The sequence below is a fragment of the Mchenga conophoros genome, linkage group LG23, assembly GCF_057382185.1.
Source record: "Mchenga conophoros isolate Kocher_MC1m ecotype Shallow Benthic linkage group LG23, M_conophoros_male_GT1.1, whole genome shotgun sequence".
Taxonomy (NCBI): domain Eukaryota; kingdom Metazoa; phylum Chordata; class Actinopteri; order Cichliformes; family Cichlidae; genus Mchenga; species Mchenga conophoros.
In genome coordinates this window covers 28,462,353-28,490,225 of record NC_140547.1, presented here as the reverse complement: position 1 = coordinate 28,490,225, position 27,873 = coordinate 28,462,353, and the positions used below count along the sequence as shown (strand labels likewise).

Sequence of the window (27,873 nt, the reverse complement as noted above, 5' to 3'; positions counted from 1 at the left end):
AGGTCTTTGTTGCCCCCTCCCCCCTCTCTTAACATCTGGCTTTTTTTTTTTGTTTGTCTGACTAAATGTAACAAACCCACCTCCTCAGGCTTGAAAATGTACCGCTTGTGTTGCTTTTTTTCCCCAAAAAACAGAACAGCACCTTAGACCATGTTTCCTTAAGCATTTATGGGGGGCATTATTACATACAGTCCATACAGAATTTGGTATGATAAAACAAAGGTCACAAAAAATAAAAAAGAAAAAGTTACAGCTATTGAATCATGAGTACAGTAACATGAATATTCCATATATTAATGAAATTCGTTTGCTTTATTACTGTGCAAAAACAACATATACATATCTACTGAATGTGTAAGAAGTACAGTATCAGTGAATGGGCCCCCATAGTGACACAACCTGTTTTACATGTAATCCATTAACAAGATGACTCAGCGTTCCTATAAATACTCGTCTTTGCCAATGAATTCCAAAACACACGCGGCATCAGTAATTTGATGATGGCTTTCATGAAAACACTGTTTTAAACCTGTTATGTGCCTCCAATGGTAAGATACTATCTCTTTAGTTATTTGCTGGTGTTTCTGAATCCTCTCTCCCTCCTTGTACGCGAGGCAACCGACCAGGTCCTGTAAGAAAACAGCAAGAGCAATGTCTTCCCGTTTTGGAAAACCTACTGTAAATATTCTTTAAGAAGATGACTCTTGGGGAAAAAAATAAAAAATAATAGAAGGCAGCAGTAAAAATCAGTTAATTATTTAGAAATGAAACAGGCTAATCTTGATTGACAATAATTTGTTAAACATTTTTTAAAGAGTAATAATAGCTCTTAAGGTGGTAGATTTAATCACCCCTTCCTCATCTAGGCGAAGTCACGTCACAAGCCTGCCATCGAGGCTGCCAAGTCAAATCCACCACATTCATTCATCAGTGTCAACACATTGTCAACGCAAACTAGGGCGATCGCACCAATCTGCAAGGCCCGTTAGAAACTGCGTTGCTCCTTAAAACTGAGCGGGCAGAATACAATACAGATACACAACACAGATACACAACACAGACGTGCACAAGAAAAAAGGAAGACTCCACCCCAAAATAATCTCACACTTTCCACTCTTTGTTACTGCTGATAAACTGCAAAAATCAGTGAGTCCTACAATTCCCAGCATGCACTTAGTAACTTTGATGAGCGGACTAGCATCAAGCTGTGGCACCCTGCTAGGTTTTTATCTGCAGGCAGAAATACAAAAAATTCTGCAGTTTTGTGTAAAAGAAAAAAGGGGAAAAAATAAAATAAAACAGACATTTAAAGACTTAGCTTTAGATCTGCTGTAGCTGCACAGGCTTTTCAATGCTTCCAAAAACATCACAAAAACCTGCACAGTATCAGATCTCTGCCAGGTTTAAAACATAAGGAAACAGCCAGTATGAGGCATCACTAACAGCAGTTTATTGTAGTGTTTAAGTCGTTTTGGGGTGGATAGCTCCTTTAAAACCTGCGCTATATTAAACACTTTGTTTTCAAAGATGTGCCCTCCCATATACTGGGATACTCGCGGCAGCCCCCCCCTCCTCAAAACCTATTTCATGACATAAATTTAGAAATAGTTTCCAGCCTCTGTGTACCGCTTAAAAGACAATTTAAAAAGGAAAAAGTACTTTGAAGATCATGACAAATCCACCGGTGTCTTTTCTTTTTAACATCACAAAACTTTCTTTTAACCATCCAATTACAGTCTGTAAATACACAGAAGACAAATTCAGGTTTGTGTGTGGCTTTAAAACAAGAGGCTAACATCTACCAGATCCATTAACAGCTGCTCTGTCACTTTCGAGTGCAGATGGATACTTAAAGATTAGTGTGAGGTTTCTGATAAAATAATGCAGTCACGACCCGAGTCAGTGCTCTGAATCTGACTGATTTCCTTTACCTGCTGCACAGACAGTAAAAATACTTAAAATCGTGCCCACGTGTTCATCTTTTAAGATGGGCTTAGCATATAAATTTAATCTGCGGTAAAAGGGATTAGATTACTTTTAAAGTGGTCCGATCACTTTATTCATTCATTTAACAACTTGTAATAGTGTCTGAGCTTGCAATGCCAGCTGAGTTTAAAAAAGAAACCTTTTAAAAATCAGATTCATTCATAACACTGATAACTCATGACTATTAAAAACCTGACCACGTCACTCTAAAAGCTCTAAAAATATGACAACTGAGGATCACATGCCTTTGACTGGAGACAGATAGTGTGATAAAATTAGGCTGTGAAGAACATAACGCTTGACCAAAATGCTTAAAAGACATCTACAGTACGTATACCTCCGACCTGCCCTTTCAACAATCCAACAGATCAAGAAGCGTAAACCTTTCTGAAACTTCCTGCAAGTCTTGTGCAATCAGGCTGCCAAATCACATCCATGAGAAGTCTAAGTCCAGTACCCAGGTCCAGAGGAATCGTGGCTACAGACCTCTTCTTTGTTTACTCTACTGAAAGTCCAGTGGGGCTGCAGAAAGGCCATTAAACATTCATTCATCCTCTCGTCCATTCACTCACATCAGCTGGTTCTTGGAAGGCAACTTGCAGACAGTTTGCTGTCTGACCAGGAGGTGGCAGTGTCGATGCCGTCAAAATGTCACCAAAGGCTCTCCCATGGTGATCTTGGTTTGGTGTGTGGGACGGTTGCTTTGATGGCTCTGGCGGCTGTGAAGCAGTCTGTGTTCTGGTGGGCAGTGATAGCTGGAGCCTGGCTGGTGCGGCGTTTCTGGGGGAATTTAAATTTTTTTTTTTGCTTTTTTGTACGCCGGTTTGTTCAGAGCTGAGATGAAAAAGTCAAACGAAGTTAGCTTGAGGTCCCTTGTTGCTTGAGGACTGTGTAGACGTTATCGACTTTGCTCAGCCTCTCAAAGAACGGGATGAGGTCCAGCAGCTCTGTGTCGGACATGTCATCGAACCAAGAGGCCACAGGCACCTGAACAAAAACATAAGCATCAATATCGTTGTGGAGATTCAACAAATATAGTTAGAAATCTAATTTCTTATTCATCTTATTTACTTTGATGCCTTTTTTTATTTAAACAATAAATCAAGTAAGAGTGGGACACTGAAATTGGGCTTAGTGTCCCCCAAACTACATCTTTCAATAAAAGTGCAATACTTGTTTTAATACAGTTACAAAATTGGGAAATTGTACCCCCCCCCCAAAAAAAAAAAAAAAAACCAACCACAACCTTGAGGGTAATACTATGAACTTGCTTAAGCAACTTGCTTAAGCAGGTGAACGATCCTAAGTGCTGTCCAGAAGACTTACTGCATTGTCAGGATGGAAGATGTAGGAGGCAGGGGAGTTATCCACAATAATCACTTTGTTGAGGTCACGACCCAGGCGACTCAGATCCTTGACATAATTCCCTCGATGAAAGACGCAAGACTCCCGGAAAAGGCGGCAGCGGAAAGCACCCCACTTGTCCAGGAGATCGGAGACTGGGTCTGCATACTGATGGAGAAGGACGCTCAATTTAAAGCAAAATCTTTATGTAGATACAGCTGAGATTTCCGTTTTTAGTATCAGTTTATAGTATTAGTTTTTACTGCCACCATCACAGTGTCGTGGTTAACACATTCACACAGACCTAGAGACTGGTATGAGACTGCCTGATAACCAGTGGCCACTAGGGGAAACAATAAAAATAAAATGGTTGCTGTGAAATCAATAACAGCAACTGCCAATCAGAGTCCTGCACTGAAAACCTTATAATTGCTTGGGTTATGAGCAGATTGCCAGTCGCCCATAGTTTGTATAGCAACTATAAACAGAGACCTTGAAATTACAAGTTTTGGCTTATCAGGTTTTACTTTGAAGGCAAATCTTTTCAGTTTGGGTTGCACCTCCAAGTTATACTACCTTGATGATTAACAAGAGTGTTTGCAGCCAAGTTGCCGTCTTCCATGCAAACTATGGACAACTGCAGCAATCTGCTAGCAACCAACGCAATCAGAATAAGGTTTTTTTTACTAACGGGTCTCACACATGAAGACCCTGGTTGAGACCAGCGAGACAAACCCAGCCTCGGGGGGGGGGGGGGGGGGGGGGGGGGGGTTCACAAGGTAGTGTGCGCCTAGTGCAAGTCTCAGAGCACTGAAAAATGGGAAGGCTACATCGGGAAGAGCATCCGGTATGAAATCTGTGCCAAATCAAACACGCGGTTCCCCCTGCTGTGTTATCCCTCGGGAGATAAGGAAGCAGCTCAAATGACCTCTTCTCATTTCTCTCATAACGCCCCAAGTCTATTTTAAAGGATCCAAAATATTAAACTGTTCACAGACAACTTCCCTGAATACATCCAGCTTTTCCCTGCTCCCTCCGAGTTTATTGCTGTCAACTGCAGGGAATCAGCCAACCATACATTAATAATCAGCACAGCTGGCTGCGATGAGGTGGTTTCTCACCTTAGCTAAACTGGCAGTGAAGAGGACACATTCGAACAGCTCCCCCATCCTCTTCAGAAACTCGTCAACATGGGGCCGCTTCAGGACATACACCTGGAAGATGCAGGAATCCTTAAATCAGCATCATGCACACCCGCCATACACTCAAAATGTAACATGTTTCTACAAATTCCAACTGCCCGAGGACGTTTCAAGTGAATGTTATTTTAAAAAAAGGGGGAGAAACTCAACATGCAGCTCATGACTGGAGACTTCTTCTAATGGACAGATGTTACATTTTTGCAGAACATCTTATTTACTTCCAAGGAGTTAGTAGCAGACATTCAAGCCAAACTGAAGCTAAATGAGAAAGATGCAGTTGTAGCTCACAAAAAGACAAGCACTGGGCTCCTTAAAGCTCTTCCTCCATCTTTTTTTTTTTTCCTCCTTGCTGCTGTGTTGGCAGCTCAGGGCAGCGTTCCTGAACCAAGTCATCCGGAATAGGCTGTGCTTGTCTGAACAAACCTATCCTGGATTACTTGAATCAGGCCCAGACCCATCGTGTGTCATCGGACTCCAAGCAGCCGTCCTCAAATCCCTTAAACGCTGACATCACCTTCTATACTCAGCAAAATGCGCTCAAGAGAAGTGCTGTCACACAACCGAAATGACAAAATGACAATGAGGCATGAGCACAGTGCATGACAATATGAATATTTCTGATGATGCTAGCATTACCTGGTGTATTGTTCCGTCGATTTCCACAGGAATGATGAAATCTGCGTTGTTCACAGGCTAACCAAAAAATAAAATAAAATTAAAAAAATAAAAAATAAAAAGGGGGGGGAGATACTTATTAAACCAAAATAAAGACTTAAAAAACAAAACAAACAAACACATACAGACACTGGACTTTGCCTTTTACATGCTAAAACATGAACTGACTTAGTGTTGTTTCTAGACAGACAGGTTGAGACAGTCAGTGTGTGCGCAGATGCAGGAGTGACTGTGTTTGAGTTTGGCATTTGCCAGCCACGACAAAAATGTCACTGCCAGAGCCAACAGCAACCAGATGGAGGGAAAAGTGCAGATCTTGGACTGTTGTGTTCTAAACCTAACTAAATAATGATGTAATGTGATCGCAGGGGACAGCTAAGTGCTGTAAAGCCTCTCTGAACACACACATCCTTTAGTTCCTGCAGCAGGAAATTAAAGAACACGCTTGCAAATGTTGAAGTTGAACATAATTGCTTGTATAACTCAGTCTACAGCGTGTTATCATTCCCCCGCCTTACCTTAAAAGAGCTGTGAACTAAGGTCTCATCCAGATCTATAACCACACAGATCTTTCCGGAGTCTTTTGACTTCACTGGAGGCAGCAGTGGTTTCGCCTGGATCTTCAAAAAGAGAAACCACAAAATAATGAGCTGACTGCAAAAGTACACAAATAAAAATTGAGCCAGGGCAACAGAGAAAACACACCTTGGACACTGTTCCATTCTCTTCTACCAAGAGAGGGGCGTTGTTGTTGACTGGTGGCGGCTCAGGCTGGTCCCGGCACAGGCAGCAGAAAAGGCTGGAGAAGAGGCCTCCACTCCTGGGTTTCTTGGAAGACAGAGAGGGAGAGGAACCTGCAGAAGAAGATGATAGATCAAGAAATTGTCGAGCTTGCAGTAATTACAACATACAGGATCTTTAACAGCTTGGCTTTTAGGAAAAGCTCTTAATATTAAGAGGTGCATGGAAATATCTTTATCATCATTATCGGTATGCTTTGAACACATGGGCACAAAACAGACATTTACTTAAAGTCTTCAAGTCTGATCAAACAATCGAACAAAGTAATACACTAAGACATAAAACTACTTAGTCCTTACTACATGGTAAAACCTAAGCCAAAATGCAGAAGCAGTGTGTTTTAAAAGAAAAAAAAGAAGAAAAAAAAACCCCAAGCACACCCCATGATTCAGTAGTTTGTAGAACCACTTTCAGCACTAATGGGTTTCTGTATGACTTCAGCTGTGTCTTGCGTGGTCATGTAGGAATGTTGGCCTACTCTTCTTTACAATGTTGCTTCTATTCATTGAAATTTGTGGGCATTTATTTATGCATGGCTCTCTGAAATCCTGCTGTGGTGAGGCCTTACATCAGGTTGAGTCAGCCATTCTGTTGCAGATTTTCTGATGTGATTGGATCATTGTCCTTTTGCATGGCTGTTGGCCAAAGTTTTAGCTGTCAGACAGATGTGTCACATCTGTCTCTAGAATACTTTGAATCGACCGTGAACTCCTCTGTTCACCAATGACTGATGTGTTCAGGTCCTGTGGCTGCAAAGCAAGCACAAATCATCACACGTCCACCACCGTGCTTCAGTTGGAGTGTTTGTGCAGATATGCTGCGTTTGGTTTTCTCCAAACATGATGCTGTGCATTACAGCAAAAGATTTTGGTCTAGTCTGTCCAAAACACTGTTCTAGAAGTCTTGTGGTTTGCTCAGTTACAACTTTGCAAACCCTAACACGTGCTGCCACAGTCTCCTAAAACAGAATAAGCGCTCTCCTGCAGCGCTTTCAAACAAGCCATGAACTTTAACATGCTAATTGAGGTCTAATGAGTCTGAGATGTAGCTCTTGGGTTTTTTTGCAATATCTCTTTGTGTTGCAACATCTGACAAACCGGGTGAATTTTCTGGGTTGTTCACTCCTGTGAAGATTGGCAGGGATCTGGAATGTTTTTCCACTTGTAAATAATCTTTCTCACTGTAGAATAATAGGCTTCAAACTTATAACCCTTCTCACATTGATAGGGAGCACCTCTGCTTCTCTAAGATCAGTCATGTTGTCTTTCCTACTTGGTATTTAGTTAACACACCTGAATGCTCCAGACCAGCAATGTCTTTTTGTAGAGATGCTCACGTCTACTAATGATCAGTTATTAAAGTGCATTGATTAGCAGCACCTGGCTGCTAGTTATCTTCCTATGGAAGCAGTAGGGCTGTTCTTAGTTTTTAAAACATGCTGATTCAGCATTTTGGCATCATTTTGTAACTAAAATAGTGACAGTGTAACAGTTGTTGTGTTTACCTCATTTTAAAGACACGCCAAGTACCAGATTATTTTTATTATGGCCTGATGCATAAATCCTCACAATTTAAAGAGATTTGCACATTTTTACCATACATAAATATAAAGATCAACTATATAGCATTTTATGTTTCTTCCATGACATAGTAAAAATGTGAATGCCAAAACAAAAACAAGTAAAATATATAATTATTTCATTTTTACCTCTTGACCAGTATGATTTTTGAAAAACAGGACTGCAGAAAGAGCCATCTCACACTCTGATCGCAACAGCTGCAACCTCAATGGTTAGTGTAATACTCATGTAATAATTTGGTAATTACTCTGACCACAACTGCCTTCAAACCTTTAATTACACTAAACACTCGTGAAGTTCTCAAGACCATCTTTCACTATTACTACTGTTGACAAAATGTACCCACAAATATGCAAAGCCTTGCCAAAGTACACAGCGATCTTTCATGGAAAAGTGTCGCAGTTTTCACGTATGAAAATGCCCTTTCCCAAATTTAGCACACAGCGGGAGATGATTTGCATCAGACGTGTTCACACTACAGTTAGTCGAGGGTGCTGTCTCAATCAAGCATGCATGAAGCCCAGGACTGGTTATAAATTTCCTCAGCCTGCCATTACCTGCTTTATTCTCACATTGGTGCAAATCAACACAATCTGACATCACATGATTTTTGCACCAGCGGTCTGGAAGGTTAAAGAAGGTTTAATATCCAACTGTGTCAGACATGTGTACTTGCATACACGTCCATTGGGTAATGTCTGGAAAACTTCAGGGCCGCAGTGCGTGTGCGGAAATGGCTTAAGTATCTCCAAGACCACAGTTTTCCATAATCACACACACACTGAAAACTTTACCACACCATCTAAGCTGGTAAATGATCAGTCCCATATCATTTTTTTACTAAAATAGCTGTGTTTGTTCATTTCAACTCGTAGCTACCCCAAAAATTTTGCCTCGTAAATGACCAAATTTTTTTTTTTTTTAATGTAAATTTAATTTGACACACTTCCTGTGTTGAAATACCTGAAATACTCTACTTGCATACAGCACTTCCTAACTCATGACCCCCATCTAGTCAGTGATTGTATAAAAACAGTACAAAGGACATCCAGCAACTTTCCTCATACTGTCATGTGCACAGGCCGTCCTGGAGACACGTGCCTGACCGGACCTCTTGCGTAACTGCTTCTCTGATGTCAGCAGAAAAACACGACTCGAGCCCCACCAATGAAAATTCACCACTTTAACACCACGTGAAGCGATGGTGCCAAAGAGACAAGTTTTTTTAAGCACATCAGGTTAATTATTGAGTGATGTGCGGCAACCAGAACAAATTAATTAATAATACAAACAACCACCGCAGGCAATCTGTAAACAATATTTACTCAATACCAAAATGACGCAATTCAAAACTTTTCGTTTGCTTGGTATGTATAAAATGCAAACTAACCACTCAGGCAATGAAAGACCTGAACTTCAGGTTCATTAATCACTTACATCAAGCGACAAGCATTTTTATAAATTCTAAACCCAAATGGAAGCTACATAAAAATCACTTTAACTACTACTTTGCAAAATAAGCACAAAAGCAGGACTTTAAGCAGTGTTTGAGTTTTTCTGTTCACAAAACAAACCCTCCAGATGTTCCCAAGAAACTGATTATTAACCAAAGCTGGCAGCCTTATTGTCAATCATCGTGTAGCAAACGAACACTTTGTACCTGGAAGCTCAACAGGTATTCAAAACTCATTCCTGTAATGGGTTTGCTGTGCGGCTGTTTAGATTTCATTTACAGGTACCAACACCGGCTTCAAATAAATTATAAGTAAATCACAATCCTCATTAATCCCAGAGTAAATGTGGTCACAGTTGCTCCAAGACAGAAAGAACAGTAACAAACATATTACAAAGTTACAAAATAGCTCTAATTATAAATATCCCACAAATTAAATATGTGGTTGACATTGAGGTGCCCCTCTGATCATACTGAAAATGATTTCTTATGGTTTTTAAATGACATTTTTAATTTTTAACATTTAAATATCAAACATCTAACACATGTAAAGCAGTTTGTTTTAGCCTTCCAAATAGCATGTGTGAAAGACTCATGAGAAACTTTGAACACTAATTGTGGTAATTGCAATTATGAAAATAATTTCTAGCTAAAGCACTGCTGTGATCATTTAGTTGAAAAGTAATTTAAAAAATTATATAAAAAAAACAACAACAACACTTTGAAAAGCAGATAATTACTAAATACTAAAGGGTCTTACCAATTTAAGGAAACCATCTTCTGATTGGCTGCAACTAACATACAAAAGGTTTAAAAAAGGAGGTGGGCGGAGTTTGTGACAACGAACTTCCTGTGATTACAAGGTTTATGCTCTGACCTCATTATCTGAGATCAGAGCATGCAGCTCATAGTCTTACACAGCACTTTACCAGCTTCACACGAAGTGTTGTGAGACAGCTGAACAGCTGTGTCATACTTTACTACCACATGGGATTTGTGGTGAAGTCGCACATCTGACACAGAAGACTCACTGCTCTTCGTATGCCTTTGTCCCTCCCTTGGAGCGTAGATGGGCCATAACTAAGTTGATGTGTCAGCTGTGGTTGTGTTCTTTTATTTCAGGATATTTATTTATTTTAAATTTTCCTATACATTTGTGCAGCAGAACTTTTTACCAAAGAAATGATAGTCTTCAGACAGTCTTCTGTAACATGACTTATGTTACCCATGCTATTTATTCAATACAACTGTATAAAGTTCTACAGTATATGTCGCATATTCAGCTTCTCGGGGTGTGGCACAAAAAACAAACACATACTACAACCTGACCTCATATTTTCAATAACACCCATATGCCCAAATACCAATAATAATAATAATAATAATAATAATAATAATAATAATCCATTTCACTTCTTTTTCCATTCATTTGCTTTACTTTCATTACCTGCTAACAGACTGGGTGAATAAATGTGAAATAATGTTTCCTGGGGTGTTCGATTTATTTTATTGGAGGCATTATATTTATGGAGAGTGGTTTAGCTGCAGTTTCTGAAGCCAATTAGTGAGCCGGTCGTTGATATGCAAAACATATATCATAAACCCACAACAGTGCTTGGGATCAGTCTTTGTGCCAAAAGATCTGCACACCAAGTTTAACATCATTCCAACGGGGGGGGGAATAAATAAATAAATAAAAATAAATAAATAAAAAATAAATTTGCTCGCCAACCACAAAACTTTATTCGAGTTACTGAAATTATTTCTGCTCTCATGAATGCTCGTCAAGCCCAGGCTCCCAGTGCGGGTTTCTCCCGGTCTTGTAAACCTCTGATTAGCTCTGCTCCTCACTCTTCTGTCTCACATTAGGCTTGGTTTCTGTCCCTTTATGCACCATACTCCCTTTCTCTCTCTGTCCAGACGTGACTGTGTTACCAACACACAAACCTCTGTTGTCCATCTCTCACGCCTCTTTTATTACTCCTCTGCAATACCCTCCAACTCAATTTGTGGATTCAAACCCCGTCTGACCCTCCGTTGGCCTCTGCTGTGCTCAGGCCAAAACAGGAAGAGGAAACAGACGGGTATCAGTGGAGGAAGGTGCTTGCCATCGTGTTTGTAGCATAGCTTGGGTAAGCTGATACCAGTGTCTATGTACACTGAGCTGATTTCATCTGAATTATTATTGTCACTGGTATTCTTTAATGAAAACTCATCACTCCTCCCCTCATTCCTTCATTCACTCCCTCAGGTCCTCGTAATTCCTAGCATCAAGTCCTTATTTGCTTCCTGGAGTCTTGACTCACTTCAGTATTTGTAAACCAAACACCTGGATGTTTTAATTGATAAAAGCATTATGAAGATGAGCCCATTATAAAGGAGACAATTTACAGTGTGGAGCTGAACATACTGCAGGCATTCAGCTGCAGTAAGGACAACAGCTTTAAGCACTAAAAGTTAACACATATAATAGCTTTATTATTATTTTTCAACACACTTGGTAGCAAGTATTTTCCCTCTCTTCATATCATTCTTCTAACTTAGTAATCCAGCAATAAGAGCTCAGTAGGGGATATAGCATCTGCTGAGGGACTCTTTGTTCTTGTTGCGTAGGATAACTTCTTGCTTGGTGTATCCTTCGGGTGTGAATGAATTTTGGGATCACATGCCTCCCTCATGGTACTTCAATACACAATTATCTACAACTTTATCCAGTGGGCACTTCGTAAATTGTTCACCATGTCTGTACTGGATATTTACATTTTTACTTTTTAATATTTATCAGTATTTTATCATATGCCATTTAGAGACCAACTAATATATCAGCCAGGCTGATATTTACTATTTGCCAATATGTTGCATCCGCATTTATAACAGCTAAAGGAGAATTTTAAAAAGTGAAGAGACGGGACGCCATCGCCATGTTATGATTGTTGATGCTGCATAGTCGTCTACCGGAGCCCGCTCTGCATCTTCCCTGTTGGGAGCACACGCGTTCCGAATGCCACAAATGACAAGCAGAGCGTAAATGAGCAATTTGAGCATTGTTGTGACAATAAACCAAGTGCATTTTAAAATGCACTGTTGCATCTTAATAAGGGCTTATAGTTACACATAAATATTAGGGAAATCTGTCTATGTTCCTTATGCGCAAAGAAAGAACAAAAATGTTGGTCGATATCAGAGTTTCAAATTGTAAAGTATTAGTATCCAGTCGGACTCTTTTACCATTACAACATAACTGTGTGATATTGGGTTGATCCACGATTAAGACAAGTTTAATTACCTCGCTTCTAACTGAACAACCGACACTGTCAGAAGTTTCATTTTAAACATTTTAAAGAGTGTTTAAGTTGTGGTTTTCAGCACAGTGTTAACAACGCAACTTCAAAACACAAGAGAACCATCTGAGTACAGCATTGCAAAAAACAGCATTAAACATTAGCTCGGGGCTAAACACATTCAGAGCTACTTCTAATATAAACACTTTAATAATGCAGAAAACAATCTAATAAACAAACAAGTTATGAGGAACGCAAAAAGCAAAATTTACTCTAATTATTGCTTTACCAGCCTATCATCTCCAAACATCAGGTAATCATGGCTCATCCGTTTACCGTCACACTGCTAAGGTAAGTAAAACTAAAACAAAACTGAGTTCCAGCTTATCAGACTGTGAAAAATGTAAGATTACACTTAGCACTGTGAATTAGACCACTGAACACGTTACACTGTATGCCACACCTTACCAAAAATAAAATAGCTCCCATCATGACATGACTTTCAGTGAATTAATCCTCAGTCCACAGACTCACGATAAGATGCTCCACCTTATCTGATCTTTATCTGAGTCTATTTTAAGCTTGGCGTTCAAAGATTTCCTGCAGACACTTCCACCCCTGTTATTGACCGTTTAGCTAAAAACGGACTTTAGTCAGACAACGTACATTGAGGAGTAAGTAACCAGGCTTTCCTGATTGGCTTACTCCCTCCAAATATCTTTAACATTACAGTTTTGATAAGGCACAAGGGCTTGACCCGTGTGCTTGATAATGGAATTAACTGAACTGACAATACATCTCAAATTAGCCTTGAGTGATAACAAGCTATTTACAGGGATTCGTCTCAATGCAGAAGAAAGTGCAAAAGCCTTTGAAACAGCTGCCACACTTTGATGCGACTATGAAAGTCTCCAATAAAAAGAGAGACAAATTAAAACGGCTCTGTGGGTTCACAAAGGCAGACTAAACAATGTAAACTTCAAATTAAAACACAATATTAAAGCCAGAGGACAGATGAAAGAAGGGGGGGCGCGCGAGTGTGCCTTCTGAGAACTATTCATAGAAGCAATACTGTCATAATTAGAGGTCATTATTGAACTGGTGGAGTAGAAACTGCACCTATTATTTCTCTTCTACTTCATGTATGTCACTCAGATGGTGACACTAGTTTCTCCAAACACTCTCAGAAGTCCATTTCTCTACCATACTCAGGTGGGCCACTGCCACACCTTAGCAGCTAGCTCTTTATTTTAGATGCCTGAGAGGACAGTGTTACATGTGATCAGTCAAAAACTTCAGACCCAGTTCCACCATCCTGAACTACAACTGGTGAAGGCAGCTCTTCTGTTTGCAGGTTAAGGGTGAGCTGGAGGGCCTCTACGCCTACAGGCCGCAACAGGAGAACTAGCACAACAACGACTACCATCACCAGCTGCAGTCTTTAATTGTACTTCTATCATCACCTATTGAATTTTAATCATGTGTGCTATAGTTCCCTTTTTTGGTTTTTTTAAAGCACCAATTCTAATTGTACGTTTATCCGGTTTCATTTCTGGCCCCCCAATGTCAGACCTTGTTTGGATTTAGTGCATAGGTTTAACTGTCAAAGTCCCCACTTTGCTGTTGACAGTTTAAAATATACCATGAAGTAAAATGAGTTTGACGTTCCCATGTACAAAATACTTAGATCTTACGTGGGTCAGACCAGTAAAATCTTTTCTGTTAGCATAACGTTTAACTGCATATAGAGCTGGGCGATATGAGATTTTTTCATATCACGATATGTTTTTTTCATTTCAGGCGATAACGATATCTATCACGATATAAGCCAAATAACTATATTTGTAAGATTTAAATGTGCCGTTGCTCACAAGTAAAATGTGAAATAATCAGCAGCTTGTTTTTATTTAAATATTTATTTCCCATAATAAGTTCAACAGGGTAGATGTACTTAAGGAACATGAGACTTTTTCAGATAAATAAAGGCAAATATTGCAAACTACACAAAAGGCAGCCGCTAAAGCGTTTAAGTTTCAAAATAGGACAAACGAAACAGACTACTAAATTGTCAATTCCACTTAGAAACAAAATATTAATTCTAAAAATAAATCTTAGTTTGTTTTACAGAAGAACAGACAAAACTGACTAACTTTTGTCAATATCAAATAAACTGAGAACTAAAAGGAAATTCTCAATCTCTCCTTGTTGTATAGCTGAGCTTTTCAAACAGTTTTAACAGTTACTTTAGTCTGACAAAAGCCGAATGACGAATTAGCGCTTCCAGTCAGAGACTGAGGCTACGTCCACACGTACACGGGTATTTTTGAAAACGGAGATTTTCCGTTTTCGTTTTAAAAAATAATCCCGTCCACACATAAAGGCAGAAATGAAGGAAAACGCTGCTATGAACATGCCAAAGCAGCAGGTGGCGCTAGATTCCTAACCGTGCCTAAATGTTGGCCAATCAGAAGTCTAGAAGCCTCGGTGGGAAAAAGTAAACAAAGCTGGGGCATAGAAGCAGAACCGAGTCGTAAGTGTGGAGGGACAGTAACTGTGTGTATATGTAAGCATTTAAACACTGCAGAGAGTAGAATTAACAGTATTGTAGAAATTCATTTCACCGAAACAATAACGTGGCGCGCAGTGTGACGCATGCACCAGTTTATTGTATTTCCAGACTTGCTTTCGGCACAATTTACAGTGCACGCTACTCTGTTTTTTGTCAGACTTGAAATAGCCGAAATACCTTCACACTACGGAACTTCTATGGCTCTTCCGTTTGACAATCTCTCCGGCATTGGAACCATCATCTGTTTTCTCTTCGGTCACGCTCGGTTGATTTTTCTAGTCGGCACACTCATTTCCTCCATTACGCGCTGGCTCCATTACCCGCTGGCTGCTTCCCAAACAAACACACGTGCGGCTTGGCACTTGTGCTGTAGTAACAAGTCACGCGACGTGACGCTGCAGCTGTGATTGGTTCGGCTCTGCGCTACTTAATTTGGATTGGCTGACCTTTTTTTTTTTTTTTTTTTGAGGACAAGAGCGGCGAGGTCTATCGCGATAGCTTAATTTCTCTATCGAGTAAAAGTTATATCGCGATACATATCGTTATCGTTCTATCGCCCAGCTCTAACTGCATATATATTTTAATATGAGGGGGGGGGAGGTGTCATTTCAAAATTTCATCTCAGTGTTAAAAAATATGAAATTTCCACAATAGATTTTATTTTGCTTTTGAAAATAAATAAATAAATAAATAAAATGACAAAACAGGAGTTTTCCATTATTTGATATTGATGTGGTGTGAATGTCTTTATCAGTAGTAAGCTGAGTCTAAAATTTATGTCTAAAATTTTCTAAACCTGTCCAGTGGGTCAGACTGGAGTCTTTGTTGGGGCAATTCTGGGCTGCGGCCTGTTTGACACCCGTGGTTTAAAGAACATTAGCCAACATCCTGGTTAATGCTAACTGAACTGCTTGGAGAATGTCACTAGTCAGCTGCAATGTTGATCCTGGACCAAAGTTCCTATTATGAAGTAGGAACAACAATAACATGGGGCTCTCACATTGTGCTGGTTATAGTAATAGTAGCCTATTTTTTGGCCATAAATACCCAATGCGCTGGTTAGCATGTAATGTTTTAAAAAGATGCTTCCATATATGAGTCTTACTGAACTCCATTTACTCTGTCAGCATACTGATTAACATCTGGGGCAGACCTGACTCCACAAAGTTGAGAAGGCTGACTTACTGCAAGACAGAAGGCTGATGGAGGATCTTTACAATCACTCAGCCCATATTTTCAGTCGCTGCTGTGCTAAAATCAGTGAAATGATGTCCCTTAATTCAGCGAGAACCAGAAAACACAACTGCAAAGACTGCATAAACCTGATCTTACAATGAAAGAGAAACTAAAAGTTTCAGTATGATTTGATGTGGCTTTGCAAACTATAGATGTTTTGTGGGAATCTCTTTAGGTAGATTCGAGCAAACACGCTGTCTCATATAGCAGCTGCGCTTCACATCGAGTAAACACCATGTATGGAGGGAAAAGGTTGTGTAACACACCAGACTACAAGATGTGATCTTCCACTTTTAAAACCAAAATAGGCACTACTGCCTCTATGTACGTCTGTCTGTCCGCATCTTGTTTGAATAAAGTCTTAGCTTCCACTCAGCATTGTTTGGCTGATGACTGACAGGTCACCTGATTATTTACTAAGCTTGAGTTTACAGCGGTGACCTGTCTGTGTGCGCGTACGGTGGCAGAGGCACTCTTTCATGTGAGTGAACACCGAACTGGTAAAGCTGCAGAAAGCGGCCACTTGTGGTGTTGCCAAAACAAAAAAAGGAAAAGTTATTTATCTGACATGATATCACTCCAAGGAAACCGGGATTTAAGGTGGACCTGGAAAGGCTTTTAATCTGACTACTATTACAGATGTCTCAACCAGCTGTACGTCATTTCCTTTACTTTTCATCAGAGGCCAAAGGGCCGCAGCCATAATGTACACACAACAGCGCGGTCTTCTTGCTCTGACTTGTTTTCTGTCCACTTTCCTAACACTGGCTTTATCTGTGCTGCTGCTCATAAGCAGCTTACTGCTTAGGCTCGGAGTTCAGGAGTTGCAAAACTTTTCTTTTCCTTTTTTCCCCTGACATGACTGCACAGGGGTATTTAAAAAAAATTAATATATATATAATATAAATAAATAAGCAACTTACCCCTCTCTCCCGCGGCTTTATTTCCCTCTTCATCCCGGCTCACTTGGGTGATTACAGAGGACGGATTGTCCATCACATCCAGGTCTGGTCCAGAGTGCCAACTTCACACTTTAAAGTTAGAGATAGTCCGCCGACTCGGTGCTGCATTAACCCAACTTAACGTGAGCGAAAACAACGCTGAAACGCCCCGGGAAACATCGCAACAAGTCACCTACAGTGCGCCCATTACTCTTCGGATCCGTGTGTCCGCTCGGATACGCGCTCAAGTTTGACGTGTGGAAGTTTTAAGAGGTTTGTCTAGGAGTTGGCAACTTTGATTCAATATGGTGCTCAACTCCGCTTGCAATTTCAAGATACAAACATGGAGGTTTCAAGGCTTCCCATTTCACTTAAAGTGGCGCAGTAAGGGCACGGCTCTGTGCAGCGCTCCCCCTGCCGGCCTCTGCCCCTTTGACGACGGTCCCTTAGAGTGGCCCGAAACAAAGTTACTCAGGAGTTAGCTAAGCTAGCTGCTAGCTACTACGGACTTACTTTAGACAAACACTATTATTAGATAGTGCCCCTGCTCCCTTTGCACGGCTACCGACCTTAAACATGTCGCCTACAAAGCACTTTATTATTCGGCTATAACATTAAAAGATCAAAAACAAAACCCACATTAAATAATTAAACCCTGCAGATTTGACTCAAACTTTTACCAAAGTGTCTTCAGATACTTTGTAACACCTTAAATGCCGCACTAGCCGCTGGCAGATTTGCGTGTATGCTGTGTGGTTGTACCTTCGTCATGTAATGACTGCTGTTTGTTAAAAAAAAAAAAAAAAAAACTTGCACAATCAAGAGCAAAATTTTTTCTCCCTTTTTTCTCCCTTTTTTTTTTTTTTTTTTTTTTTTTTTTTTTTTTAACTTTTTGGAAGTAGCAACAACAGAAGAAACGCCCAGTTTGGGTCCCCTTGAAACTGCCTATAGACAGGGAGTGTCGTGCAAGTGTCGTCTCCGTTTTCTCTGATTCCGCGAAGAGAAGTATGTCTGACCACATATATACAGTTTGGTCTTGCAAAATTAAAATAATAAAATAAAACTATTATGTTTGACCAATTTCCATTTTGAGAATTTTTTTTTAAACCAGTAGAAATAAACTTAAAAGTAATAGTCAGTCATATTTTGAGTCTGGTTAAAAAAATAAAATAAAATAAAATAAAAGAATATTGTACTTATAAACAGTGTTTGGGTCATTACTGAAAGTAACATGTTATACCATCCTGAGAACCAAGGAAAATAATCTTCCCATTGAACTGTATTTTGTGATTCTTTCTCTTTGAAGGTAATAGAGGCCACCTAAACACGAGATATCAGTGGTAAGCCCAGGATGTCCTCCATTTAGTACATCAGGGCTAAGTGTAGTAGCTTAAATAAGTCAAAACATAGAGACCAAAAACAAATGTCGATTACAGAGAACATAAACAAATAGGCTGGTTCTCAAGAGGATAAATTACTTGTTAATTTTCTTACCTTACCATATGTACCTTATATAGTGACTCTTGTCCTTTTGTGCAATAAAAATAAAAGTAACATTCATAGCTCCACTCCTAAAAAGTTATAGACCACTCAAGCATTTTCCTTTTCTCACACACAAACTGAAATCAACTGATTGTAGTGCAACTGCGCTTAATAGCTATGCTAAACTATGCTAAACAGCCGGCTGACAGCAAGAAACTCTAGGGTGACTTTGGCATTAGTCACTTTGCTAGATGAGCAGGGGTGTCCAAATCCAGACCTTAAGGGCCAGTGCCCTGCAGGCAGTGTTGGGAAGGTTACTTTTAATATGTATTCCATTACAGAATACATGCCCCAAAATGTATTCTGTAACGTATTCCGTTACGTTACTCAATGACAGTAACGTATTCTGAATACTTTGGATTACTTAATATATTATCATGCTTTTTACAACAACGTGAATGTACTATTGCTGTGTGATTTATTACTATTACTGAAGGTCCGCGACTCCGAACTGTAGTAAAGGGACCTCTGACTAATACGGCGGGGTCCCTGTCGGCTCGTAGCCGAACAATAGCTTTACTTTGTTGTGTGGGTCAACTTTTCTTGCGAGAGACAGAGAGAGGCGTTGAAAGGCTGCTCCAACGGAACTTATTGTTTCGGAGGAAAACACCAACACAGTGTACAGTCGAGTCTTAATAGCTTACGTACAACTGGGCTCGTCAGGCACTCTTCTTGGCTGAAGTGGTTATTATTATATTTACATGCTTCCAGCTCCCGTTTTTCCTGGATGACAACTCGTACCTTTCCACTCCCCTTTTTCTCCCTCCTCGCGCTCACAGACCCATAACGTGTATGGCAGTCCATTCTCCCTGCAACACGGACTACACTGCCCATGATGCTACATTCTTTAGAGCTATGCTTGTAGCATTCTGCCTGTTAGCTTAGCACAACAACAACGAAAAGGCGCTCTCTCACCCAGGAAACACACAGTCGCAGAGAGAGAGAGAGCGTCGCCCTGTAACCATGGCAACCGTAACGCTGCCGCCTGGAACAACAGAACGTAGCTGTCAAACAAAACCCAAACAGTCCTGACCCGCGACAAAATGAAACAGGAAAGTACCGCAGTGTAATCCATTTATTTCAACAAAGTAACTGTATTCTGAATACCACCTTTTTAAACGGTAACTGTAACGGAATACAGTTACTCATATTTTGTATTTTAAATACGTAACAGCGGTACATGTATTCCGTTACTCCCCAACACTGCCTGCAGGTTTTAGATATCCACCTGGGGTCAACACACCTGAATCAAATGATTAGTTCATTACCAGGCCTCGGGAGAACTTCAAGGCATGTTGCGGAAGTAATTTAGCCATTTATCTGCTGTGATGGATCAAGGACACATCTAAAGCCTGCAGGAAACTTGTTGGACACCCCTGAGTTAGGGTTTCTCAGGTGACTTGGAGATAAACATAACATACTGAAAAAAATTTAATTGGCATATATTTTTTATTATCTTTATTACTAAATGTTGATGTTATTCAAATATGTTAAAAGATAGTGTGTACAGAATTTTTTTTACACAAACAGTAGAAACACACCAGCCACCCATGGCTGTTCTGCGGTACCGTCTGGATTTAACGTTGTCTGATCTCTCTCGGCTGACTAAAACACATTTGTCCTACGGTGACCACCACAGCTTGGATTATGTATGTGAATTGGTAGTGGAAAGACAACAGAATTCAGTTGACTTAAACTGCAATCTACTGACATCTAGTGGTGAGATTTTACACACTCTACCTTTAAAACACATACTTGGGCAAGGGATGTCAAAAACCCATTGTATTTCAAGACCCACATAAACACTTTAAACTTAAATTAGTTTATTAAAGTGTTATGTTTGTATTTCAATACATATTTTGTGCATTTTTAATTTTGTAGTGAAATATCCCTAATATTGTATTTTTTAGGAATTTTAGGAATGCATATGTTGGCTTTTTTTCCAATGATGGCATAATAAAATAGCCACTAAGACTTCCTTGTTTCTTGCCACCCATGTAAAACTGGCATTGCTCTTTCAATTGCAGGAAAACAAGTTAAGGAAATGAACACTTAAAAGTTTGAACTCATGGCTTCAGTCATATTTGTTGTGCTCAACTGCACTCCCCAGGGGATCATCAACAAGAAGTGAATCGTTTGCATAGTTTTACATGCCCATTATCTGTATAAATTTTAAAAAACAAACAAAAACAAAGTGTAAGTGTGAACCTAAAACAGCATCCTACACATACAAGAAAAAAGTTAATATTCCCAATTGTATCAATAGTTTATTACATACCATCTCATAAAAACATTTTCAACTTTTTCCACATATAAACACCGCAAATTGGTACATTTACAAATCTTCAACCATCCAAATTCATACAAAAAAGGAACACTGTGATAGAGCAATACACAAGACGGTCTATTATTACAAGGACGGCATGTACTCTGTGTATGTATGCATGTATAAACCTCGGCATGTAAGAATCTCTATGCATGTGCGTTTGGCTATAAAGTCCAGATATTGTGATCAAATATTTACTTTGATCAAATGTGGATTAAAACCAGTGGAGACACATATACAAGTTAAACATTTTGGATGTCAACCTGATTTAGGCACTGGTGACAGGCTGATTAGGAATGAGGTAACCTGATCAGCCGTTGGGTAATACTGACACCACAGTAATTTACCAGTGTGTGACTTCTCAGAATAAAATGTTATCTACATTAAGGACCTTTTTCCATCGCTGTATTACAGTTAAAAGTTAAGTTTTAACCACAGAACAAGAAATTGTACTAGATATTCCTAACTCACCCAAAATCAATTCATGTTTACTGTATGACACAAACCACAAAGACACCCCTTATTTTTAGTTTTTCTTTTTTCCTTTTTTTTTGTCACCATGATGCTAGTTTCAAAAAAAGTGAGTCAAAAATGGTCATGCACACACTCACACAGGCGCGCACACACTCACACATACGCACATGCAAATAAATTAACATGGAAAAAAGTAAACAATTTCCAAATGACAAAAAAAAAAAGAAAAGAAAACCAAACCCAAAACATCTTTTTGGTTGGGTTTTAAAATGTGTGGCTAAATGCAAAAAATACATAAGATAGCAGCTTAAATCATGGTACATTCACATGAGTTGTTTACTACTACTAATCTTAGTGGCATAAACAAGGTAAAAGTATTCATGGTACACATGTTCCAGGCTGATCGTGCAGAGTGGAGACCGAGGCTAAACTGAATATTGATGTGCAATTTCGGAAAACCACAATGTGACTGAGAAACTGTGCAATCAAAGAAAAGAAATCCTGTGTCCTTCTTGTGAATTAGCAGTTTGCAAGTCGTGGATTCACATCACAGCGGTCGGCTTCTCCTTCACTGGGATTTTCTTTAACGTAAGAATCCCGCTGTTGTTGAATCGAGGCTGTCTGCTTCGGTTACAGAGGACGTATTAAGATGCAACGAGCTCCGATTTTTTATTTCAGTGTGGCTTCTTTACTGTCACCTCACTTTGGGCTAGGAACATGCGGAGAAGTCCCAGATGCCGGGGACTGAGGGGAGCTCTGGTAGGTCCGCAACAGCACTTTGTGCTTGGTGGCTTCCTCTGTGCGACGGCTTTGTTGTTCCACCAGGAACTCTTTAAGTCGGCTGGAGGCGAAGGTGAGAGTCTGTCTCCTGAGCTTCATCAGGTAGGAGTCCTGCAGCCAGGCATGTGTGAAGCAATCTTTTGTAGTCGGGCGGGCCCTAAAAAACATATTAGGTAGCATTTGATATTGTTCTTGTTTAAAAAAAAAAACTTATAATCAACTTTTTTAAAATGATAATCACCATGGGTAACTGCTCAACATCTTCTTGAGAAATGCAGAGGCACTTTGAGACACATTTGGGTACAGTTTCGTTGGGTCAAACTTGGCCATCAGGATTTTGGATTCAACATGCTGAAGGTCCTTATCTTCAAAGGGGAGGTGACCACTAAGCCTGGTTGAAGAGACACAGAAAAAATAAACAGTCAGGTTGCTTATTCCAAAATGTAAATATGCAAAACATCGTATTTGTTTGACTGAATTTAAATACAATTCATCCTATTCACTCTGGCGTTAAGGGTAAAGGTCATTAGTGGCACGAAGCAAAAAGAAAACTTACATAATGTAGGTGACAATGCCAACAGTCCAAATATCTGCAGGAGGACCAACCACTTCGCCTTTCACCATCTCAGGAGCTTGGATCACATTTATCAGAAGATGAAAATTTAGAAAAGCAGAAGATTTTCAGATTTAGTAGAAATTCCTTCCATCGAAAATATTAAGCATATAGAGCCTGCATCTCTTGATCCTTACCCATGTACTCCAGCGTTCCTGGTCCTGATTCCTGCTGCTTGAGGCTGAGGGGGTTGAAGGTCTGCGCGCTCCCAAAGTCCACAATCTTGATGGCGTTGAGGTTGGTCACCATGATGTTGTCAGGCTTGAGGTCCAGATGGAGGATGCGACGGTTGTGGAGGTACTCGACCCCCTGGACAATCTGGACCAGGTATCCCACCACATCGTCTTCAGAGTAACGAAACCTTTTTGTCAGTGAAAGAGGAGGTTCACGTGTGATTATAGGACACAGACAGGGAGAGTTCAAGCAGCATATCCTGAATAAATTAATGCTAATTTAAATTTAAAGTGTTGAGAGATTGATGAAAGACTGATTCATTGCCAGCCTACATCACCTGAGAGCTCAGCTGATACGCTTTTATGCAATCAATCTCATTTAGGGCATATTTATTTTATATCTTCAAGCCACTTTGCAACCCACTTCACTCCTAGCTTATCTCTGCTGCTCCCGAATACAGCCATGGTGTGAAATACAACTTAAAGCAGAATCAAATAACAACCTCCTTTTCAACCTTAATGACTCCAAGTAAGAATCTTCTTTTTAGACTCCTGCTATGCAGGTTTGTCTGAGTTTGTGTGTCAGTGTGAGTCAACATATCCACCATCCTACCTGTCTATAAGGCTGTATAGCAGCTCTTTGCCAGTGCAGTACTCTGCCACCAGCACCAGGTAGCGTGGTGTGATGTAGGCTTCGTGGAGACCCATGACTTTTTCATTGTGAAGAGATTTCAGGATTTCATACTCCTTCAGGATCTCCTGCTTGTTCTCTTGAATGTAGGGAATGATCTTTGCCATGTAGATTTTACCTGTCGCATTCTCTCTGCACTCTCGGACGACTCCAAACCGACCCCTGCCAATGATAAGTCCTGATTACTTTGCACAACGCAAATAAAAGCTTGACCATGTGCATAGATTTTTTCTCAAGTTATAACTTTCAGAGTAACGTCAAACAAATATAAATTTAACAGCAGTCTCAACATCTCTTTGATTCACCAGCTTCTGAATTTCTTGTTATCCTAACTCTGATGTTTTTTTGCAAGATTCATGTCTTTTTCCCCCAAAAGGACAATATCTATCTCACCTCGCTTTCTCATCTAGGAAAGTGTACGGTTTCTGTGGAACTCCCTGTCGTAGAGCAGTAGAGGGTGTAGCGCGTCCCGATGGGGTGCCTCTGGCGGGGGTACTGGCTCCATCACCGATGGGACTCAAGCTGGAGGTCTGTAGTACTTGTGGGGTAAAGGACACCGGAGTCGGGGCCACACGAGCAGTAGCAGTGATCGTGGGGACATATGTGGGTACTGAGGCCACGGTTGGTTTTGTGGGGGTCGAAGGTGGGGTTACAACAGAAGGTGGGGGTAATACAGCTGCAGTCTGTGTCATAGGAGTCACCACATTTACTGGACTCTGAGGTTTGGGGAGGACAAAGGGAGAGGTTGCTTTGGAGGTGGATGATGAAGGGAGAGTGGGGCTTATTTTTTGTGTGCCATCCACTGTTGCACCTGCAGATGGCAATGAAGGGTTTGTTGAAGGGCCGGAAGGTGAGGAGGTTAGAGGGATAGGAGTCACCACAATTGTAGATGATGGAGATGCAGATTGAAGATAGGATGCATCAGTGAGGGCTTCATGTTTTGGAGTAGAGGAAGTGGAGGTGATGGTGGAGACCGTTGATCTGGGAACGCTATTTTGGACTGGTTTGTGTGAAGGGAATGTCACTGAGGAGGTAATCACAGGCGTAGGTGGGGTTGGGGCTGTCTTTACAACAGCAACGGTAGGTGAAGCTCCTCCAACTGTGTTAATAGAGTGACAGATTAAATACATCAATTATTTACTCAGTATATTAGCTGCTTGTAGCAAACTACAGTTTTTAAACATGTTGTTTGTTGCGTAGCTTTCTTACATTTGTTTTTGTTTGGTTTGAGACAATGTACATGGTCTGGATGCTTTTCATACTATGCCGTGGCACTACCAGTTAATGAAAATGCAGGATTTTCATGATTTTGTTATAGACTGTATATAAAAAATGGAAGGAGCTACCACAAGTTAGCATTTTGACTCTCAAAGTCTTGCTTAGTTTTAAACCAGATATTATAGAAAAGACTGGACTGAAAAGCATCGGATATTGATCCTAGGGTAGCATCTTGTTAATGACAGACTTACCAGGTCTAAAATCAAGATAAAGACCCCCCAAAAGACCCCCCAAAATCAGACAACTACCTTTGAGCAAGTACTTGGTGATGGTGGAAAGGAAAAACTCCCTTTTAACAGGTAGAAACCTCCAGCACAAACAGACTCAGGGACAGCTACGTGGCAATTAAGTCCATTAACCCATTAACAAAGAGTCATACATCAAGTATGGTCATTAATATGGTCATTAAAAAGAGAAGGGGTTTCCCTTTGCTTTCTATTGGAGGGAATGCAGTTCACTTGGGCTTGCTAATATTGTGACACACGATGGGATTTAATCCATAGCTTGTGCTTTGGTGTGATGCTTTTAGAACAGTTTTGTTTTTCTAGCTCTGTTCAGCTTTTTGTCCATGTATGCTCACTCTTTAACAGGCAGTATTATACCTGTGGGCGCCAAGCTAACTGGCCTACAACAGTTGCTGTACGGCCCCTGTCCGGCCTTGTTCACACAGGCCACGCGGAACTTGAAGGTGCCACCTGGTGGCAGGTCTGTGACATTGTAGTAGCAGTCGGCAATTCCAGTGGCTATAGTTAACCAGTTCGAATCACCTGCAGGACGGAAAGGAAATAAAGAGTATAAGATGTTGCTATAAGGTAATATGAAACTAAATACTGAATTTTGATTGGTATTTATTTAATTTTACATGTTGTACGAATGATTCTAGGTATAAAAATGCTTGGTTTAGTATTAGAAAACAAAGGTGAATACATTAATGCAACATTTTTCTATTTTGTCCTCTTTGAACGGAAAAACAACCAAAGAAAAAAGAAGTAGTTTAATTAATATAACACCAGATGGCAGCATTGATTAACACATAAAGTATTGATTTTGTGAATAAGAAGCCTGTGTTCAGTCAAAGGAGCTTGCAAAGAAAAGCGTCTGGACTTCTTTAAGTTAGAAGCTTCTCGGATGAGAGGTGAAACGTCTTCAAGTAACTTAAAGAAATCCAGAAGCTTTTCTTTGCAAGCTCCTTTGACTACGATGACCTGGATGACTGAGAACCTTCACAGACACAAGCCTGTGTTCAGTTTGCCTCCTGAAAAATAATCTGTCATTACATCTCATTTTCTGTAAAAGCACGGCGAATCAGACCTGAATTAAAATGTAAATTAGGTAGTGGCACAGTGTTTTGTGAGAACGTACATTAATTCTCCCTGCCAAAGATTACTTTCTTTTTTGATCAATGATCAGGTAAAAATTCAGAATCTACTCCCTTCTTCATCTGCCAAATGATGATTCATTGGCCATAATGAAAAAAAATTCTGACAGCAGCTCTGGTACACTCACTATTCCCTCGTGGACTGAGTCACTTTCTCCATCTAAATGGTGTCTGTAGATTTGCAAACTATCATCTCTGGAGAATTCTCCTCACTGGGTTAAAAACCTTACAAAAGTTACCTCTTAGGAACTTAAAACGTAGAGTTAAATTATTTTATCCTGATGTGAAAGGCCATAATGACACAGTACACAAAGGGAAGTTTTTAAAAAACAACAACAAAAAAAAACCAAAGTGAACAATGATCTCCTCTAATCAGAAGTATTTTTAAGGAGAGAAACTTATAGAATAAAACTCACCCTCGGTTTTTCTTTCCAGAATGTAGCTGCATGGAGATTTTGTCTCAGATGGCTTCCACAGCACCAGGGCTGTGTTGTTATAAGTCTGAGGAACTTCAGGGGTCCCTGGTCGTTTGGGGACACCTTCATTGGATGAAGATAAAAATAAGAGTTGGAATTTAAGAAAAGAGGAAAACAACAAGTAATGTAAGTATACACTGTAAGGACTGCCAATTATCCTAGTAAGGATTCACAAATACCCACACATAAGAAATTGCAGGGAAATCTATTTGTGTTTAAAAGAAGAAAAAAAAATAGTGACCAATATACTGAATTTTTAAATCACCAAATATCGGTATCAGTCTTACAAATCGTATATCAGCAGGCATGCACCAACAGACTAATGAACTGAGATGAACTGAACTAACTAAAGAAATGAGCCTTTCAAGCACTCAAAGTGGGCAATGTTGAAACTACATGGGAGGCATAAGCAAGAATAATATTCTGGGGCCTTTACAGTAAATATTCTTACTTACTTACCAAATATCAGTTTTAAGCTACCATATTTCTATAGATATATCATTTTAGTATCCTAAACTGTTATCGTTTTGTTGCCTAACTATAGTAGCTTGCAAATAAATAGCTACCATTAGCTTTTAATAGCTAAATATACATAGAATGCTAAAATCCTAACGTGATATTGAAAAATCGATGGTTTTAGCTAAAGGCATATTGCATATTGCATGACTTCCAGTGGACTTGGATTTTGGAGTATGTCACATTGTCTCTACAGAAGCCTTTTTGGTGGCCAAACTATAGGACTATCATCACTTGCTATATGTGGGAAAAAATATTTTTAACTACCATAGCTACTACTGATCATTTTAATTCCATAAAGCAAGACACATGATTTCACAGGTCTGATCCGAGTAGGCTCTTTTAGTTGTTTGTGATTTTACAAGTTTGTGAGTCTTATTTGTCTGAATAAATATATGTGAGCAACTTTCAGTTGTGTTCAAACCTTGGTAAAAGGCGCTACCTGGTGCTAACAGTACTAATCCTTGGTGTTATTGCTGTTCGATTATTAATCATCGCTCACGGGTGGATGTTTTTTTTCATTGCACTTTACTGCCTTTTGTGTTAGATATTCAATGC

General features: G+C 39.9%; 2 protein-coding genes across 9 annotated transcripts in view; both read right to left on the bottom strand.

Moving 5' to 3' along the window:
* Nucleotides 1-149: 149 nt before the first annotated feature.
* Nucleotides 150-17,456, bottom strand: LOC146547421 (carboxy-terminal domain RNA polymerase II polypeptide A small phosphatase 1-like). The gene is made up of 7 exons (XM_085263684.1): nt 17,051-17,456; nt 5,913-6,061; nt 5,726-5,827; nt 5,169-5,225; nt 4,452-4,544; nt 3,313-3,498; nt 150-2,973 (listed from the first exon to the last, which is right to left on the bottom strand). The coding sequence occupies exons 1-7, from the start codon at nt 17,121-17,123 to the stop codon at nt 2,845-2,847; spliced, it is 789 nt and encodes a 262-aa protein (XP_085119810.1). The 5' UTR covers nt 17,124-17,456; the 3' UTR covers nt 150-2,844.
* Nucleotides 17,457-20,040: 2,584 nt separating this feature from the next.
* The window catches only part of LOC146547420 (striated muscle preferentially expressed protein kinase-like), a 60,207-nt gene continuing 52,374 nt past the window's right edge, over nt 20,041-27,873 (bottom strand). For all 8 annotated transcript variants that reach the window (XM_085265705.1, XM_085265704.1, XM_085265710.1 and 5 more), the window contains 8 exons: nt 26,740-26,862; nt 25,548-25,712; nt 24,061-24,766; nt 23,590-23,829; nt 22,941-23,164; nt 22,747-22,822; nt 22,432-22,581; nt 20,041-22,347 (listed from right to left, as the gene is read on the bottom strand). In XM_085265705.1, coding sequence (XP_085121831.1) covers nt 22,110-22,347; nt 22,432-22,581; nt 22,747-22,822; nt 22,941-23,164; nt 23,590-23,829; nt 24,061-24,766; nt 25,548-25,712; nt 26,740-26,862 — 1,922 coding nt within the window. In that variant the 3' untranslated portion in view covers nt 20,041-22,109. The remainder of the gene's footprint in view (nt 22,348-22,431; nt 22,582-22,746; nt 22,823-22,940; nt 23,165-23,589; nt 23,830-24,060; nt 24,767-25,547; nt 25,713-26,739; nt 26,863-27,873) is intronic.

Bases quoted from the DNA above. Each gene is read 5' to 3' on its own strand.
- LOC146547421 (XM_085263684.1), bottom strand. From the start codon at position 17,123: ATGGACAATCCGTCCTCTGTAATCACCCAAGTGAGCCGGGATGAAGAG. The intron at 5,828-5,912 runs GTGTGTTTTCTC...CTCTTTTTGAAG, and splicing joins AGAATGGAACAGTGTCCAAG to ATCCAGGCGAAACCACTGCT. The intron at 4,545-5,168 runs GTAATGCTAGCA...TGCATCTTCCAG, and splicing joins TCGACGGAACAATACACCAG to GTGTATGTCCTGAAGCGGCC.